General features: G+C 31.3%; 2 protein-coding genes across 3 annotated transcripts; both read left to right on the top strand.

Annotated features, from left to right (window-relative positions):
- Positions 1–2,760: 2,760 nt before the first annotated feature.
- NAC33 (NAC domain-containing protein) lies at positions 2,761–6,680 on the top strand. The gene is made up of 5 exons (XM_004496347.4): positions 2,761–3,410; positions 4,252–4,529; positions 4,644–4,928; positions 5,303–5,852; positions 6,186–6,680. The coding sequence occupies exons 1-5, from the start codon at positions 3,215–3,217 to the stop codon at positions 6,551–6,553; spliced, it is 1,677 nt and encodes a 558-aa protein (XP_004496404.1). The 5' UTR covers positions 2,761–3,214; the 3' UTR covers positions 6,554–6,680.
- A 5,066-nt stretch (positions 6,681–11,746) lies between these two features.
- LOC101501901 (cleavage stimulating factor 64) lies at positions 11,747–18,026 on the top strand. Of its 2 annotated transcripts, XM_004496346.4 has the most exons (10): positions 11,747–11,930; positions 12,021–12,099; positions 12,327–12,501; positions 13,333–13,366; positions 13,463–13,707; positions 13,785–13,862; positions 15,301–15,336; positions 15,757–16,242; positions 17,119–17,454; positions 17,552–18,026. In XM_004496346.4, exons 1-10 carry the CDS (start codon positions 11,894–11,896, stop codon positions 17,702–17,704), a joined length of 1,659 nt encoding a protein of 552 aa, XP_004496403.1. In that variant the 5' UTR covers positions 11,747–11,893; the 3' UTR covers positions 17,705–18,026. The 2 variants fall into 2 exon arrangements, with proteins under 2 accessions (XP_004496403.1, XP_073223793.1); XM_073367692.1 differs by lacking the exon at positions 12,327–12,501 and having other exon boundaries at positions 11,913–11,930.
- The last annotated feature ends 155 nt before the right edge of the window (positions 18,027–18,181 follow it).

The following is an 18,181-nucleotide window of genomic DNA, read 5'->3' as shown; positions in this document are numbered from 1 at the left end:
TTAGAAATGTACCCAAGTTACTTAAATTATTTTTTGTCAAATCAAATATTTGAATGGATCAATTTTATTTAAGTTGTGTTGAGCTCTTAAATTACGATTTTCATTAAATATCAACCAAACCAACTCGATTATAAGCAGATTGGGTTGAGTTCGCCGGTAATAAAACTACATTGCTAATATATCATTCAATATTTATAATACATCAACAAACATAACAAAATACTTAAATTAATTAAATTAACAGTAAATTCTCAAACATATTTTACCAACTGAATTTTAACTATATATCAATAGTAAAAAATAAATACAAATATTTTTGTCACGCCAATTAATTGGGTTCATTAATTCAAAATGTTAAACCAGACACTTAGATCGAATATAATTGAATTTCAATTGATTGGTTTGGATTAAACACAAACTTGAATTGATTAAAAAAAGTATAAATTTAAATTATTTAAGTGAACACGTTTTTAGATTTACGTATCCTCATGAACACCCCTACATGCTTTGTTAGAGTCATTATTGAATATAGATAGTATTGTAGATGTAATTTTCAAAAATAATAAATAAAACACATATTACTCTTTTAACAAATTTTAATACCAGTAAATATTTTCATTTTTTTTGTATAGATTAGACAATATAGACCGATCACAGTGCCTTGGGTAAAAAAAAACACAAAATTCATAAATAGACAAATAAATATATGTCCAATATATAAATATTATACAAAAAAATATATATATATTTTTTTTATAGTCAAATGATATGTGAAAGTTAAACTATTTATTATTCTATTCAATCTTAAATATAAGAAAATTTCAAATTTTTTTTGGTTTTATATATAAGAAAAAATAATAACTTTTAAAGTGCGTTTATTATTATTTAAATTGTTTTTCTACTCTCATTTAATATATTTTCTTTTTAATATTATTAATTAATATTTAATGTATCACAATTTTTTACAATAATATATTTATAAAAATAGTAAAAAAAGTTAAAAAATGATGAGTACAATAGTTTTGATTATTATTTTTTCTTTCATAAATGAGATCATAGGTAGTAATTGATTAATCAAAGATGTTTCTTTCGTTTATAGAGTAAATATTAAAAAGTACAATTGAACTCAATAAATAAATAAGTGATTTAGAGAAATATTAAATTTAAAGTTGATAGTAGGAAGAGTGTGATACAATTACGGTAAGATACATGTTTATATAAACGTTCATAATGTGAGTAACATAACTATCTTCCACTTAATATTACTAACTTTTAACTACCTTTTTATAACATATTTCTAACTATATATAACATCTTCTCACATGTTATAAGTCTTAATTAAGATATTCAAGTTTGGAAGAACAATTCAATAAAAGGAAAAAATAAGATACAATGCAACTACTTAATGAAAATCACAACAACAAAAAAATTGCAATCACATCGGTTAAACAAAAAAGTCGATATAGAAAGTGAATAGCAATTAAAGTGTATAACTATTGTCTAATTATTCGGCCTACTTTTAAACAACTTGAAAATAATTTAGTATCTCCGTATACTCACCCAATAAAATCCAACGCTTCAATATCAAGTCTTCAAATGCCAAATTCAAATAACAAAGCTTAAACCACCATATGATTAAAAACACATAAAGCGAGAAAGGTTTAACTTTCATGTAGTATAAGAAGAAAAAGAATCATAATTATTTTACTATCATAAAATATAAGTACACAGAGAATTGTAAATATTTAATTATCGTAATTGTAGAAGTATATAGAGAAAACAAATTATGACTAAAGATAATAAAATAAAAATGAAAACGTATCACTAATAAAAATAATAACCATCGAATAACGAAATCTTTAATTAATCATTAATCATGTCACGACTCTCAAACATCTTAAAAAATGAAAACAGTTCCAATAAGCATCAATACATTTTTTCATTTGCTGAATGCCCATCACTATCTCATCGTCTTCGTCGTTATAATGCATGTGAATTTATTTTTTATTAAAAAAATTGGGATGTCATAATACAAATAAATATGCATTAATAAAGAAAAAATAACATATGCTAAATTTTGTTTTGTTGTAATAATTAATAACAACCACGACAATTATAAGTTTCAATCTAGAGAGCGAAATCTAAACTACAAAAATCAATGTGATGGTATGATTCTATTTGATCATTCGTAAAATTGACTACAAACTAATTGTTTTAATTTACATTTGGTGAATTTAATTTACGTTTCATGATATTTTTCCTTGCTTTCGACTTCTATATGATTTATTTGAAAACAAATATAACTTTTGTTTTTTATGTTAAAAATTATTTTTCATATATATTAATAAAATGTAAGTAATTATTCTATCCCACCATAAATTTTCCACGTGTCAATGCCACATTCAGTTTAAAAAATGAAAAAAATTAATCAAAGAAAGAAAAAATATTCTTAAAATTTCTATTTTTGTATATATTATTAAGATTTTCACTTAACCAAGTCGATTTTTTCTATGAAGGGTATGAGAAGCCAAACAATCACTTATTTGCACAATTGTCGAGATAGGCAGCCTATGAAAAGTAAGACCCGAATCAAAAGCAATGTTCACATTCACACACAAAATAATCCAATCACATACACCCAAACTCACATGAAACCCACACTCCAATCTCAATCACCCTCCATTTCCCTACGATCCAAAGCTTGAAGCACACGCAATCACATGATGCCAACAAGCTCACACACTCACTCTCTCACTCAAAGACACTGAATCATTTTTCCTCAAACGAAGATTCCAACTACTTTCCCTAGCTTCCTTCTTTGACCATAACACTATCCCTAACCTAAACCCCTCTTTCACCTTACAATCCTCAACACTCTGTTCTTTCGATTTAATTTCCTCTCTTTCTATTTTGGGTTTTTTGGTTCCACAACCTAATCTACGATCCTCATACCTAGATGTTCGATCGTATTATGTAGTTGTGGGGTTTTGGTTACACTTCTTATTGATTCGAAAAGTTTGGGCGTTCTCATTTGGTGTTGGAGATTTGATTTCTCTAATTAGGGTTTTTTAATTCCGCAACTCGTTCGCCGATTCCGATTATCTGAAGGCTTGATTTGTTTATTATAGTTGTGGGTTTTCGGTTTTGGTTGAGAAAGTTTCGGTTTTGGGTGTTGGGTAATCGAGGGCTCTTCTTCTCTGTGTTCTGATCGAGGATGGGTGCGGTTTCGGAATCTGCTTCTGCTGATTGTTTCAGTGAGGTGATGTCGTCGATGCCCGGTTTTCGGTTCCATCCCACAGATGAGGAGCTGGTGATGTACTTTCTGAAAAGAAAGATTTGTGGGAAGAAGTTGAAGTTCAACGTGATTTGTGAAACTGACGTGTACAAGTGGGATCCTGAGGATTTGCCTGGTATTGAATCTTTTTCTCGACTTTTATTCTAATATTCTTTTTACCTTTTTTGGTTGGTGATTGTTTTTTTTTTTGTTGACCTAGATTTATTTATGTAGGAGTTTGTTTGTTGTTTAAGTTTATGTTTTATTGGGTTTGATAGGTTAGAAGGTGTTGATTTGGGTATGAATGTTTAGAGTACTTACAATTCAGGATATGACTGATGTGTATTTGATACTTTGAATTTGAATGTGTTTTTCAGGTTAGAGCCCCAAGAGTTGACTTCGGTTTGTTTCAAAGGTTTTTTTTGTGTTATTTGGGTTTCTTTTAGTTTGTTGATCTGAGTGGTTCATGTTTAGACTGATTTTTATTCCTTGGGTGGTGTTGTGAATCTGTTTATTTTTCTGTTAGAGTGTTTGCATGAGTTTCTTTTCCTTAGCTTTGACCTGGATGTAAGACTGATACCCTTTCCCCCATCCCTTTGTGAGATTCACTGACGCAGTCAACTTTTGCTATTTTGTTGGTATTTTAAGATCTCTTGGTTGATAATGGCGGGTGTGCATTTTTTCACAAATTCAAGTTTCAATCAGTGCTTCTTCATAGATCAATAGATATTTTTGGTTCTTCAATCTATATTATGTGATGATCTGCTTGTATATATGGTCAATTGCGATTTTTTGAATTTACTCCTTTCAATTAATGGGTGTTGTGGGTTTTTTCGTGTTCTATATATATGATTAGGTATGGCGCTGATACATTTCTACCTGTCTGTCAAATTTAATTCCAGTTTTTGATTGATAAAACTTATGCTTTTTTTTTATTTCTTATGGTTTGATTGCTCATAGCTTGTAATATTTTGCAGGACAATCTTTTCTGAAAACTGGAGATAGGGTATGGTTCTTTTTCTGTCATAGAGATAGGAAGTATCCTAATGGTGCGAGGTCTAACCGAGCAACAAGGCATGGCTACTGGAAAGCAACAGGAAAGGATCGAAATATCATATTCAATTCTCGTTCTGTTGGAGTAAAAAAGACACTAGTTTTCTATGTAGGCAGAGCTCCTAATGGTGAGCGAACTGACTGGGTTATGCATGAATATACCATGGATGAAGAGGAGCTTAAAAGATGCCGTGATGTTAAGGTATCACCATCAAACTACTATTTTGTCTTAACATTGCTGTTTTTGCTTGTTGTTTTGCATAGAGAAAGAGTATTGTTTACTGACCGTTAGATTTTGACATAAATTCATTATCAGGACTATTATGCACTTTACAAGGTTTTCAAGAAAAGTGGACCTGGTCCTAAAAATGGTGAACAATATGGTGCACCATTTAAAGAAGAAGATTGGGCAGATGATGATGATGTAGCTTTTAAAATTAATTCACCTGAGAAGGAGGCTCCAAATGCTGTTATTGATCCTCTAAATGGTCAGATGCAGCCGTTGTTTGACGATGAAATTGATGAAATCATTAAAGAGATTTTTGATGTTGAGCCTGTCCCTGACCAGCAATATGTGAATGGATATGTTGACTTTCCTCAGGTATGTGATCCGTCAGAAGTTACTTCGAAATTCTTATTAATTTAGTTCTGCCCTTATTTTGTTGTTGTTGTTGGGGGTAGTCGAGCAACCTTACTCAGTACTATGTATGTAATCATCTGTTTTATTTTCCAGGTTTTCTAGTTTTGACCTGGGTGTTTATAAATTTGATAATTTGATACCCATTTGGTGGTTGTAAATTTTTTTTGTTTAGTTAAAATATGTGAAAATGAAAATTTGTACTTGTGATTGGGATTTGTGAAAAAATGTTATGTTTAAATGTCTCCCTTTCATTTTCCTTCTATATTTTTTCAAAGCTTGTAATGATTGGTTAGCCGTTCTAAATCCACTGACAAGTTTTTCCATTAATGATATAGGTTGTTGGTGAAGAAACACAAAGTATGATCCTGGGTCAGTTCTCTGAGGCCGTGATATTCCCGGAGGCAAGTGGAGAATTACAATCTTGCAGTCAGTATTATGATGTGCAGCCCAGCTTTGACTTCAATCAATCAATTGCTTCTCCCTTGCATTTTTCTGAATCACCTGAGCTCGCTTCTGCTCCCGACATTGAAAGTGACTTTCAAGAGGACGGCTTCTTGGAAATCAACGACCTCATTGACACTGAACCTACATTTTCAAATACCGAAAAGCCTGTGGAGAACCTCCAATTTGAAGATGGGTTAAGTGAATTTGATCTGCACCAAGATGGAGAGATGCTTCTCCGTGAGCTGGGGCCTGTTACCGGCGAACCAGTTTCTCGTGCATATATGAATAACATTGGCAACAATATTGAAAATCAGAGTTACCAGCTGACGCCTTATCCAGAAGACACCAATCAAATGGTTGATGAATTCTGGATGCATTTTGAAAGAAATACCCTGAGTCCAGCCGAAGGCTATGCTGATTCTTTCTCTCTAACAAATCCAGGTATAGTCATCAGCACAAGATACAGTGTTGCTCAACAGCCAAATAATGATTTTACTTTCTTTGATTTGGATGGAGATTCAAGCTTCCCATCTCATTTCTGCTGAGCTCTTCACAGTTTACTGCTCCTGGTTGACACGCCCCTACTTATGCGTGGCAGAAACCTTTTTGGAGTTTTAATTGTGACATTTTTTTGAGTGTTTACTTAAAAATTAAAACTAAAATTATTATATTCCTGTTCGGAAAATGAGATTTGAGCCAGTTTCAAGTGGCTCTTCTGCTTAAAATTTGTCATAGGCTTTCCCCTAATACGTCATAGTTTCTGGTCATGTTTAGGTGTTGTTTGTGATTCTGTCAGCTTTCCTTCTGAAAGCACTGAAAATCGAAGAAGCACTGTGGAAGATGTTAGTACTACAAGTAGATTCTCCTCTGCTCTTTGGGCTTTTGTTGAGTCGATACCTACCACTCCTGCATCAGCTGCTGAAAATCCTTTGGTGGGTCGGGCTTTGAATCGAATGTCTAGCTTCAGCAGGGTGAAGATCAAGCCAACCAATATTGCTGCAGGTAATGACACTGCAACTGTGAAGAGAGCAGGCAGAAAGGGAGTCTCATTCCTTTTCTTCCCGATTCTTATTGCTTTATGTGCATTCTTGTGGGTTTCTATTGGAAATTTAAGACTACTAGGGAGATGCATCTCGCCTTGAATATGTAAATCCAAAGTTTTGCTGCTATATATATATATATTGTCTGAGATCTCCTCAGAATTACTGAAAGCAGTAGTACAATACTAACATATTCTGAAAATAAAAATATCTTTTTTTCTTCTGTGAATATTGAACTCAAAGTAAGGTTTAGAGTAAAGCCATATTCAGCCTCTATTTCAAGAGTAGGGGCATGTGTGGGAATTAGAAACATAATTCACAAATCTCCCCTAGTCACCTTACTTGTCTAATCTTATTTTTGTTTGCTTTTTATGGGTCCCATGTAATATCATAATTTGATTTTTATGGAGCGCACTCACTTTGGAGAATGATTGTACAGGGATAAGATCAAATTTTGTGAAATATGTACATAGATATGTATCTATATATATGCTATATTTGTATTCATCTCTCATTGGTAATAACGTCTGCAGCATTAGGATTATATTGTTTTTTCATTACTTTCCTATGTAAAAATTAAAATGTTGTATCTCGACTTCACTAATGTGTAAGTGATGAGTGAAGAGTTCTGTTATTATGGTGTTATAATGGTGGTGCTCAAAGTCCAAATGAGGATGATTTGAAAGACGGTCAAGACAGTGCGCATACGGGACAAAAGAAATTAGTTTTGCTCCTTGCGACGTATATCATTGGATGTCCTTGTAGTTTTGCTTGCAAGAATATGTAATGTACCTAAGAACAAAATTATCCTGCTATTATCTTTTAGATCATCCTGCAATTCTTGGCCTTGTTTTGGTAAGATGATAGGTTTTAAATGCTATTCCTTCTATTTTTATACCTGTTTGCCAAAGCTGAACAAAACTTACTTGCCCCATTTTCTTTTTAGGGCTGAAGTTAGTCACACGTATAAACTAATTTTCGCTACATTTTTTTTGGGAGAAATGATTCAAGTAAATCTTTTCTTATATCGGCGAGATTATAATTGTGTATTTTTTCTGTAAATGATTTATGCATATACTGATTAAATCCAAAATGTTTGTGAGTTTAGATACTTTTGATTAAAAAATCCATCAATGATTTGATAAAATAAATACTTTCCTGTGGAATCGTACTATACTAGGTGTGACTTTTAGACATAACGATTAAAGTTAATAGTTTTAATAATGTAATTTAAAATTGGCTGATTGTGTAAATATGTTCTACTTACATTGTTTCATAGGTAAACAAATAGTATTTTTGTGATGGTTATGTATCATTAATTAAAATTGGTACTTCTGAAGATTATTTGTTTTGTTGATGTTTATTTTAAAAGTATATATATGTAGAACTATAAATGAAGTAGCGATTTAACATATAATGTTAAATAGATTCAGTACATTTGATTGTAGACTTAAATATGATCTTCGACATGGTTTTTGTAACATATTTTTGTTTTATTTTGGTTCCTTTATGTATTCTTATAATAGTTGAATTTGTAGTCTAATCTCTACACTGTTGTTTATGTAATTATTTCTTACATGACAAACAGAAATGTAATACATATGACAGGAACCAAAAATAAATAATGAGATAAAAAAAAAAATTAAGATCATCTCAACAGAACTTTTTATAAATACTAAAATGAAAAAATACACATTTTACAGAGATTAAATCAAAGACTTACCCAACTGTACTTGCATATTTATAACAATTCTTAAATTTATATCAAATCTTAGATCTAAACTGTCTCCAAGAACAAACAAAAAAATAAAAAAAATCTTAGATCTAAACTTATTTTATAGTATGTTAATACGTATTTACATTTGTATTCAGACAGAGGAGCACGAATCTTTGATACATCATACACACCGAAGGGAATACACATGTCGATGAATAAGGTGGACTATTAACCTTATGGAGTTCAAGGACTACCGTTGTCCGTTGAGATGGCTGTTTTTTATTTTATTTTCGTGGTCAGTTCTTGCTGTCCAATAAAATGTTGTGTGACATAATCTGAATTCTGCATTAAAGAGTTTAACATTATAACTTTGAGGATCGAAGTTTAAATTCTATATAAACACAAAAATGTTAGAAAAACATAATTTCATGTTTTGAATTTGTTTTTTATTTAATAAAAATGTAAATTCTACTATGACATTCAATATAATAATATCGATATTTGTCAATTAAATTAAAGTTTTAAATATATATTGTATATAAATCATGTATGGAGTATTTAAAAAAATGTAATGCATTAAAGAATATTTATCGGCTTTTTTTAACTTGTTATAAAAATGAATATTGCGGATATATGATGATAAGATTTGGGTAATGCTTATAATTAATTAAAATTAACTCTAACTCTCCACTCTTTAATTTATTATGCTTAATTGCTGTTTTGATCCCCCTATTTTAACTGAATCGCGAAAGTAGTCATTTCATTTTGTTTCTCCTCAGTTTTGGTCTCCTAAGCAGAATTTTGGTCCAAAACTTGATGAAATTTCATTTTTTTTGCATTTATTTAAGTCACACAATGCCTCAAGATCTCATTTGCAACAATTGTACTTGAAATATAGGATAATAAATGGTGTAGTACGACTTTAAAAACTAACATTTCATTAAATTTTGGACTAAAATTTTGTTTAGAGGATCAAAACTGGGGAGAAACAAAATGGAGGGACTACTTTCACGATTCAGCAAAAATAGGGAGACTAAAATTGCAATTAAGTCAATTTATTACTGAGTTAACAGCTTTGATGAGCCACACATGTGTCTTTACATAATCTTTTTTCTCCATTTTTTTTCTTTTTTTATTTATTCTTTTCTCTGTTCTTGTTTTCAAAGATTTTTGTGTAGTATTTCACATCAAGAAAGTTGTGCAACCAAACTATATTATTTAGATGTATTATAAATTCAATTGATAAATACTAAAATTATTAGGTTCAACTTTATATTCAAGAGTTTGAATACAAAACATCACATTTTTGTATGTCAGTTTTTTATTTTATGAAACTTTTACTTTTATATAATGGAAAAAAACTAAGAAAACTTATTGGTAAATGGATTGAAAAAATATCTGTTACATCATTTGAAGAATTAATTATTAAACTAATAGCATGAGAAAACTAATAGACAATTCTGAGTAACAAAATATTATGCGTGATTTATAGATTGATATTCTAACAATCACTTAAAGTTTTAACCGGACAGACATTTTCATCTTTAAACAAGAGTTTGGAGTTTTTTATGTTCTTACCACAACAAAGATAATAAATAACTTAATCATTGTTGATTCAACAAAACAATAAAATATAATATAAAAACATATAAGCTAAATGTTAGAGTACAATTTCATTTTATTTCTTCCTAAACCAACAAGGATCAGGTGATAGTTTCAATTTTATGTCACTGGCTTTTAATTATTAGAAGTGTCATTCATATATAGTTGCTACAATTTAGAATAAATTTTTAAATATCAATTAATTATATATTATATGAGATATTTCTCTATCTTTAAAGTCATTTTTTAGTGTATGTCACGCTCAATATTTTTCTCTGCAACATGAGAATACAATAAATGACAGACCCACTTGAATAAAATGACGTGAACACTATGAAGAATTATTAAATACTAACTAATTAATTAAATATTTACTTACAAAAAACTTTTTAATTAACAAACAACTTTTTGTATTTAAAATAACTCATTTAAAACGTTGAATTAATAACTCTGTTTATTTTTTCATGAATAAACAATATATTTCCAAGGAATAAAATAAATAAATTCAAAATTAAAATATATTTCTTAAACAAATTATCATGTGTTTTGACCGAGTGATTGTTTTTATTAGTGTATTAAACAAAAGAAAAATTATTTGATAAATTTTATTTGTAGTAAATGTTACTTTTGTTATTCTATATGTTCGATCAAATAAGGAAACGAAAAACTTTATTCTTCTTCTTTTAAGTTTTTGTGAGTGCCGTAAAGTAGATGTTACTTCCTGTTTGTTTTAAAAAAACATTTGAACATAGTATTTTATTTGAGTAGGCTTGTGAAGTTTTACTTGTTATACCTGTCAGTCGCTTGTTGACCGTATAACCTTTTTAGTCAGTTTGATCTATTTACAATGATTCACTTTACATTTTAATTTAACTGTATAAAATAAAAGTTCATACCACCAATAAATAAATTATTTTGAAGTGTTTTCATTTTTTTCTTTCTAAAATGTCACTAGTTATTATTTAGAAAAAATTTAAACAGGTTATAAACTACAAAAATCTGTATATAGTTTCCAAAAGTTTTAAATTATTTTTACTTATAATCTATTTTTTGGTAACAAATAACAAGAATGTTATAAATGTTTAAAAGTTGAAAGAGTCTAATTAAGATCTTTTTAATTCAAATTTTTAAATATGAATAATTAGTAAATTTGGAAACTCAGATTACAAATATTTGAAATTTATAGATCCATGGAAAACTCTCAAATAATTTAAGAATTTTAATAATGATTGAACTTTATAGTTATCATTCTTTATATTCTTTTTTTTAGTAACAAAAATTAATGTATTTAATACAATATTTAGATCAATTATATTAATTTTTATTGATATAATATTATTATATTTAAGATCAGATAAAATATTATAAATAAAATAAAACAATAAATTTTATAAAATTATTATTATCTTTCTATTTTATAAAAATGAAATTATTATTATCAAATATAAACATGTTCACTATATTCATAAATATAAAATAAAATATAATAATTTGAAAATAATAAATATAATCAAAAAATTTAACCAATAACATAAAACAAAAATCAATATTATATTAAAAGTTAAAATAATATTTATTTTTAAACAATATTTTTACGTACCACATCCATTATGAAATGGAAAAAATATATTAAAAAAATCAACTAAACATATATATTCAATCAATTCTTATACGAAATATTTGAATTTTATGATATTTATATACATGTAGATAATAAATTTATTCGCTGATATGTTTTATTTTATTTTAATGAATTATGAATTTATATTATTTCAATATAGTATAAGAATTTGAATACATTAATATCATTTTTTTAAATAAAATAATTAAAAAAATAATTTCATAAAAAGGAAAGAGAATAATACTATAATTTATTTTTTTTAGGTCAAACAAATACTTTGACGTATTTACTCAAAATTCAATAAAAAGTTTAGAGAAAAAAAAACCAATAAAAAGAGCATGAGAGATATTATGACCAGAAATCAGAAACAATAATAAAAGAAAATAAATAAAAAAACCCTCGCTGAAGATCGGAACGGAGAGTTTTGGGGACAAAGAAAATATGGTAGTGAGGAGGAAGAAGATGGAGCAACGCTTCACCTTCTTCTTCTCCTGTTGATTTCATGGCTTCTTCTCAGTCTCAGCATCGCTGTGTCTTCGGTATCTCTCTCTCTCTCTCTAATCCTTCTTCATTTCTTTCATATTGAAATTTCTCACCTTTTCTTGATGGCGGCGTTACCACAACTGTAGTTGGAAATATACCGTACGATGCAACAGAGGAACAGCTTATTGAAATCTGCCAGGAGGTTGGCCCTGTAGTCTCGTTCAGGTAAATTTCAATCTTGTTTATAACAGTTCATCATTTATTCAATTTTGCAATTGGGGGAATTTCTTTTTTACAGTATATACTACTACTAGTAGTATTAATTTCATTTCTTTTGGTTTAAAGAAAGCATTTTTATGTGTATGTAGTAGTGGATAAGTTCTATTTTAATAAAAAAAATTGATTTTTGATTTGTTTTTGGCTTAAGTGTGTTGATATTCTTTTATACACAGATTAGTTATTGATAGAGAAACTGGGAAACCAAAAGGTTATGGGTTTTGTGAGTATAAGGATGAAGAAACAGCTTTAAGTGCTCGTCGCAATCTTCAGGGCTATGACATTAATGGGCGCCAATTACGTGTTGATTTTGCTGAAAATGATAAAGGGACTGATAGAAATAAAGATCAGGTATATTGTCAGAACTTATAGAAGGAGCAACAAAATTACTTTTCCTAAATCTTTGTTGTGTTTTCTATTTGGATTTGTTTGGAAGTTGGGAGGGAAAGGGAGGGGAAGAAAGGAGAAATAAAATGGGGGGGGTGTCAAATCCCCCCCAATTTGGGAGAACTTCAAAAAATGAGTGAAGGAGGCTTTTGGAATTTTTTTTTAAAACTCCCCAAACCCTTTCCCTTGTTTAAAAGTGCTCCCAAACAAGGGAGGTGTTTAACATAATCGTTTTTCTTCCCTAAATAAAACCCCCTCCCAAACAAACCCTAAAGAAAATGCAGTGAATAAGCTTTAGGAGAAACTCAATTCCCAACTACTCATACAGGCATACGTGGTCCGGAAGTAATGTATTATGGAACATGTGTCATCACATCTACATTTACTATTTATAATTAGATTTGTTTTTCCAAACATACTGATCAATGTGAGAGTTGAGACCAAAGGGAAATAATAATTATTAAAAAATATTAGTACATTGATTTCACATTGATCCATGTCTTCTATTTGTTAGCGATTACATTTTTGACCAATTAAATAGAGCTGAGCTAACCACAAGAATTCAAAGCTGTAATCCTTAAATCTTACGGAAATAATAGAATGATGAGCATATGTTAAAATTCGCTATTAATTTCAAAAACTGGTGTGAGCGGCATAAAACACCAAAAAGATTTCGCTGTTGTTGCCACCCTTTCCAACCCATTTTTTTCCATGCTCCTATAGGTCAAACAATAAGTCATGTGCTTAATGTTAGTTTCATCATGGATTGAAATGTTTCTTTTTCTATTACTGCAGGGACGTGGGGGACCTGGAATGACACCAAATGTTGGTAGGTTATTTATCATCTCTCTACTTTTATATGTTTTTCTAAATTATCTTGTGCATATAATCACTGGTTTTTTGGTCCTCTGTTTTCCTGATGAAGACGCTCAGAAACAAGTAGTCATCCCAGCTGTTCAAGGGGAATCTTCTCAACATCAACCTATCGGTCTTCATATTGCCATATCAGCTGCAGCTGTCATGACTGCAGCTCTAGGTGGTTCTCAGTCTGCCATCCAGTCAAATCAAAATGGTTTGCAGAATCAGTCAGCATTGGCAAATGATCCTTTAACTTTGCATATGGCCAAAATGTCCAGGAGCCAGCTGACTGAGATTATCTCTGAGCTCAAGGTAAATACTGGATAAAACTAACTTCTTTTTCCTACATTACCTTTTCTTTCCTTGACTTGTTCCTGTTATGATGGCAGGGAATGGCTACACACAACAAGGATTTGGCTCGCCAGTTGTTGCTTTCAAGGCCACAGTTGCCTAAGGCTCTTTTTCAGGTCTAAACTTTTCTCCCATATCAATTCCTTTGTGCATTTATGCAAGGACAGCATTCTTGGATAACAAACTTGGTCTCTATTTACATATTCTTATATGTTTTAGATGTTCTTCACTGTTGTAGCCTTCATTCTGGCAGAATGTGTGATGTTAAATTTCGTAATGAGGGGAATGAACAATAATGAAAAGATCTTAGATCGCTGTGTAGTGGATAATGATTTAAAATCAGACAGATAGAGTTGAAACATTTTCTTATGCAAAAGAAGAATGAATCATTGGAATGTAAGTTTGGCAATGAGCCGTGGGTCTGTTTTAGGTGTGAGCTTCTTTTCCTAATGCATGATGCATGGTTATTGCATAAGCAGTAGTGATACAAGTTTATATTGACAAGCTGACCTTAAAGGTTTAACAAGTCTTACATAATCAGTAACACTCTACAGGCCACAGTTAGTCCCAGGATTATTTTGAAAAATAGGAAGATAAATATTTTCTAAATGTGCTCGAGTGATTTGCACTTAGCTGATCTTCTATTCATACACTCTTAACAATAAATAAGTACAATTTACATTTACAAGGAGATTAAGAACAGTGCTACCTCCTAAGTGCTTGTATGATATTCTCTAGATTCAATGCTAAGCAGCTAACTATTTACATGAACCTGAATATAATTGCTACAAATCCCAATATTAATATTAATTCCAACACTATTTGGAAGGTGGAACATTAATGTGGTTCTATTTCCTAACAATTATGCTATCTGTCCATCTCTTACCAGCCGTGTGCTTACCTACAAGGGTTGCGTTCTTCAAGGATTTATATGTTATGCCTTGGCCTTAGACTTGTAGTAGACTAGTAGGTTATGTGCTTTGGACACACACAATTGTTCTGGGTTATATGTATGATTTGCAACAATTGGTGACTCGATCGTGTCACATTTAATTGACTTGCTTGAGCAATGGCCACTCACCACCCTTATTTTTCTAGGATGTTGAGCATTTAGTTGGAAAGCCTTACGAGAATTTTCTGTCAAAGATGCTTTGCCGATACAACTTGATATGTTTTGGGATATGGGTTGGCCCATTGCGGTTCGTGAAAACATTTCACAAACTTTTTGTTTAAAGAAAATAAATGCTAGTTGATATTCATCATGTGGGATGTCATTTTCAGTCTTTCAATTTGGTGTGGGTGTGCTTTTCTACTTGTTCATTTTGTCAAATCAAAGCATATCTGATCTCTCTTTCCTAAGTTAGATTTTGTCGGCACCATGTTCTAGATATCGAACAATATTTGTTGCTGTTTTGAAATATAGCTTTTTTGCCTCTATGTTGAAAGTTCTAACCTTCATATATATGATTTAATTTCATTGGATTTATATTTGGATTTTAATATTTTGAATAATTTCTTTGAGCATTATATATTCATAATTTGATGTATTTGCAGGCTCAGATAATGCTAGGGATGGTCACCCCTCAAGTGGTTTGTTTCCCTTCCTCCTTTTTTTCTTGATTTTCTTCCATTTTCTAAAATAATTTTTTCATAAGTTAAATAAAGCTCAAATAACTGAAACAATTTAAGGAGAAATGGAAATGGAAAATGGCACAAAAGCCCATTCACAGACATGCTGAAATACCTAACTATAAAAATACTACGATACCCTTGGGACTGAATATATATATATATATATATATAACATTAACTAAAGTAACTACTTACAAAGCTAATAATAACTTTAGAAATATGATGACCTGTTAAGGTCTACATAATATTGGATAAATATTAGAGATTTATATCAGAGTACTAATTATTTTTTCTTCTTGAGCTTATTCTGGCCATACTTTTCAGCTATCTGTATCTAGAATACATTTTTAACTTTATTTTTAATAATAATTGTTGCAGTTGCAAATGCCAAATCTTAAACTAGTTTCAGATCAAACCTCACACTCTTCAATGAATGAAGGCCACCTCGGTCAGCCATCAATGGTTCAAACTGTGGTTAGCCTACCTCCCTATGGACAGAGCAAATTGCAGCCTGGCTTGACACCTTATATTCAAGAAGGCCAAGTCAGCACTATACCTCATAACCCTTTGGCTCCTAATCAATTAACCTCAAATCCAAGGCCTCCAATGCAGCCTCGAATTCCCCTTCAACATCATCCAAGCAACCATTTTGTACAGCTCGGAACAGGGCAGTCTAATTTAATGCTTCCTTCTGTACGTCCCCCAGCTTTGGGAAGTTTGTCTGTTAGGCCTCCAATTCAATCAGCAAGTTCGACTGCTTTGAACCCGCAAATGCATGCCTCGTTCCTACAGCATCCAGTACGTGTTGGAAGCTCAACTATCTCACATAATATTCAAATGGTTCGTCCTGATGCAAGCTTTCAGGTGCCTAATTTTGCTCGTGTTATTTTGTCTTCATATGTTGCATAGATGCGTTTAGTTCCATTAGTCTTGCTTTGTGCCTTTAATTTATTACTTTAAAGCAGTTTGTATGCGTGTAGCATAGTATAAGAGAACATGCACCTGACAACATAAGAAAACACATCAACTAAGAGCAATTCCAATGGGGTTTCTAAGATGGATGGTTCTTAGAGGGTTCACCATTGGAGTGCTCTGCTTCCCTCTCCCAAATCTTTCCTCCACAATCCTTGCTTGTAATTGATTTTCCCCAATAATCCCTGCCACTCAGGCAAGGCTGTCCTCGAGGTGGTAATCATGTGAGGCCATTCACACATTTTAGAAGTGGTGATTGGCAGCGTCTGAAATCTCACGACACAACAATTATCTGGAAACTGGGCCCTGTGTTGTCAACAGACAGCAGGTCCTGAATATCTTATGAGTGTATTACAGATTTACAGTCCAAATAAAACACTTTGCCTTTTGACGGGGCTTTAATTAACCCTGCTAAAAGAAGTTGCAAGAGCAGTATTTCAAGTGGAATGATTTTGGATTCAAAAGTGAAAAATATGAAAGAATCTAAGTTCTGCATTCTTTTTAATATTCTATGGTTATAAAAGTATCTGGTTAGTGAAGAAGAAAAATCAGAAAACTCTGAAGCGCCTACTGTTTGGAGTATCTTTGACAATGTATATTACATTATTTGCCTTACATAGAAGTTTTATGAACGCTATGGTTAAGTATCTACTACGTGTAGAGTCTGCTTTTCTCTTCATTCTACACTTTTGCGTTGCTGGTTTCAACTTCTATTTTTTGTTTGATTATATTTTTAAAGTAAAGTACCTAAAATCATGTATTTAACAGGTTGGCCCCTCCACGTCATCTGGTATTTCTCAGTTATTTAGTAAGGAAGGTGATAGATCTTCCAAAGTTCTTGAGGATTGGGCCACGAGTAGTAGTAAATATTCAAACATGTCTTTGGGGGTAGAGAATACAAGCATGGTTCGTGATATTCCAGAATCCCTTACTCGCCCATCAAAGCTCACTAGATTGAATGATGGAAGGGGCGCCTCTCTTTCTGCTGGGACTTCAAACATGCCTGTCTCCAACGGATCATCCTATGTTCCTAGAAGTACCTCTTTATCTGTACCTGCAGTTCCTAAAGCAGAAGTACGGCACACTGATCAACAATCTTCACAGGTATGTCGTTTAACAGGTGACAGTAAATACTTACTTGATCGATGTAACCTTTGGTTCCAGATTTATAAAATCGTCATTTTTGTTTTTCTTTGCTCAGTCGCAGCAGCTTCCATCTGATGTGGAGTCTGTTTTACTGCAACAAGTGTTGAATCTAACACCAGAGCAATTGAGTTCCTTGCCACCAGAGCAGCAACAACAGGTCATGCAGCTGCAACAAGCTCTTAAGCGAGATCAGATGCAGCTCTCATAACACACGCACAATTCAAATATGCAGCAGCTATTTATTTATGGCAAAGGTGGTCGGTCAATTTTGCCAACTCAATATCCTGAAGATACTTTGACAGAAACCAAGTCTGCCGCTTGTATATTAGCATTTGATGTAGAATAGGTTCAGAATATCGAAATTCTTTTTATCAGTCAGTATTTTACTTATTTATTTTTGTAATTTGTTTTCTAATTAGTGTCCAAACATTTGTTGCGGTGATGAGCTCCAAATGAGCGTGTACGAAAAGATTAGAAGAGATATCATGTACAATAATAATTATGCTGACTAAAGTTTTGCCGTTTACATATCCTTTTTTAGTTGTCGTGGGCTGAACATCTTTGCTGTTTCTTCTCTTGCACGCTATATTGCTGTGATGTACAACTTTAAGTTAGACATCACTCAAAATGTTAAATTTAGACAATGTAATCTAATCTCAATATTCAACATAGCAATTTTTGTTTG

Source organism: Cicer arietinum, chromosome 4 (genome assembly GCF_000331145.2).
Source record: "Cicer arietinum cultivar CDC Frontier isolate Library 1 chromosome 4, Cicar.CDCFrontier_v2.0, whole genome shotgun sequence".
In the NCBI taxonomy this organism is placed as follows: Eukaryota; Viridiplantae; Streptophyta; class Magnoliopsida; order Fabales; family Fabaceae; genus Cicer; species Cicer arietinum.
This window is presented reverse-complemented; position numbering and strand designations above follow the sequence as displayed.